The following is a 1,366-nucleotide window of genomic DNA, read 5'->3' as shown; positions in this document are numbered from 1 at the left end:
AGAATTGATAGGAGACTTCTAAGATTACTTTCAGTTCCTGTTTTAATTCTTTAAGAAAAATAAAATTAAATTAAGGGCAGTGGTGACTCATGCCTGTAAATCCCAGCACTTTGGGAGGCTGAGGTGGGCGGCCTCAAGAGGTCAAGAGATCGAGACCATCCTGGCCAACATAGTGAAACCCCATCTCTCTTAAAAATACAAAAATTAGCTGGGTGTGGTGGCGCGCACTTGCAGTCCCAGCTACTCGGGAGGCTGAGGCAAGAGAATCGCTTGAACAGTGAGCCGAGATCTCACCACAGCACTCTAGCCTAGCAACAGAGGTGGACTGCCTCTCAAAAAAATAAAATAAAAAGATTAAAAGAAAATATCCAGAAAAGACAAACTTGTTGCTCATTTGAGCAGTCTTCCTGGTCTGTCTTTTTTGACAGATAACACCTTCTTGATTTAATTCTCTGCTAGAAATATGCACAGCCATGCTCTTTCCATACAGCCTAACAGCTCATAAAATGCACCTGCCATTAAAATGATTTGCGTGATCCATTTGGCGGCTACTGAGCTGTTTATGGTCCTAACTATCTGGTATTCTTCGTCGTATGGGTTTCTGTTTATGCGACCGTCTTTCTGAGGTCACTCTGTGTGTGCCACTGCCTTCTGGTGCAGTCCTTCGGCCCTCGAGAACCGTCTCTGCGACTGGACACCTGCCTCGCCTCCCATACGGTCGCCTTCCACATACTACCGATCCTGTCTGAAAACAAGGGTGTGGCCCAGGGAGCAGGGTTAGGGGCGTGTCACACACACCGTGCCTTACAAAGGGGAAAAATTAGAGGTTCCCGCGAGATGTTTGTGCCTCTGGTACTTTTAAAAGTACCGCAGCCAGGCAGCGGGCCTTCCTCCGTTCCCTCGCTCTGGATAGGGCTGCCATTTGCATCCTAGCTGTGATTTAGACGCCTCCAACCTTCTAGTGTTCAGTTACCAGAGTCCTATCGCCGCCCAGATCATCCCAGGTCCCCATGACGCCGTTTATTGTGGCAACCATGCCGGGCGACTGCCCGGAAACCCAGTGCGTCCTGCCCAGCGTTTAAGCGCGAGAAGTGGCAGAGGCGAGTGGCGGCCAAGCGCAGGAGCAGGGGCAGGGGCAGGAGCAGGGGCGCAGGAGCGCGGGAGCTTCGGACTACCGGCGCCGGAGCGGGGCCGGGAGCGCTCGCGGGGGGCGCACCGCAGCCAAGCCCGCGGAGGAGGAGCGCACGGGCGCAGCATGGGCTGCGGACCTTCCCAACCTGCTGAAGACCGGAGACGTGGCCCCACGCCCAGGAAGGGCTGGGAAGAGGGATTCAAGGTAAAAAAAAAAAAAAAAAAAAAAAAAAAA

General features: G+C 52.6%; 1 protein-coding gene across 1 annotated transcript in view; it reads left to right on the top strand.

The window, feature by feature from the left end:
• The first annotated feature begins 1,043 nt into the window (after positions 1–1,043).
• The window catches only part of STMND1 (stathmin domain containing 1), a 29,002-nt gene continuing 28,679 nt past the window's right edge, over positions 1,044–1,366 (top strand). Inside the window, 1 exon segment of the mRNA XM_032247658.1 lies at positions 1,044–1,336. Coding sequence (XP_032103549.1) covers positions 1,256–1,336 — 81 coding nt within the window. The 5' untranslated portion in view covers positions 1,044–1,255.

Source organism: Sapajus apella, unplaced genomic scaffold (assembly GCF_009761245.1).
Source record: "Sapajus apella isolate SASKATOON/1434 unplaced genomic scaffold, GSC_monkey_1.0 scaffold63, whole genome shotgun sequence".
NCBI classification, from domain to species: Eukaryota; Metazoa; Chordata; class Mammalia; order Primates; family Cebidae; genus Sapajus; species Sapajus apella.
The sequence above is the reverse complement of the archived record's forward strand: the minus strand, read 5'-3'. Positions and strand labels throughout refer to the sequence as shown.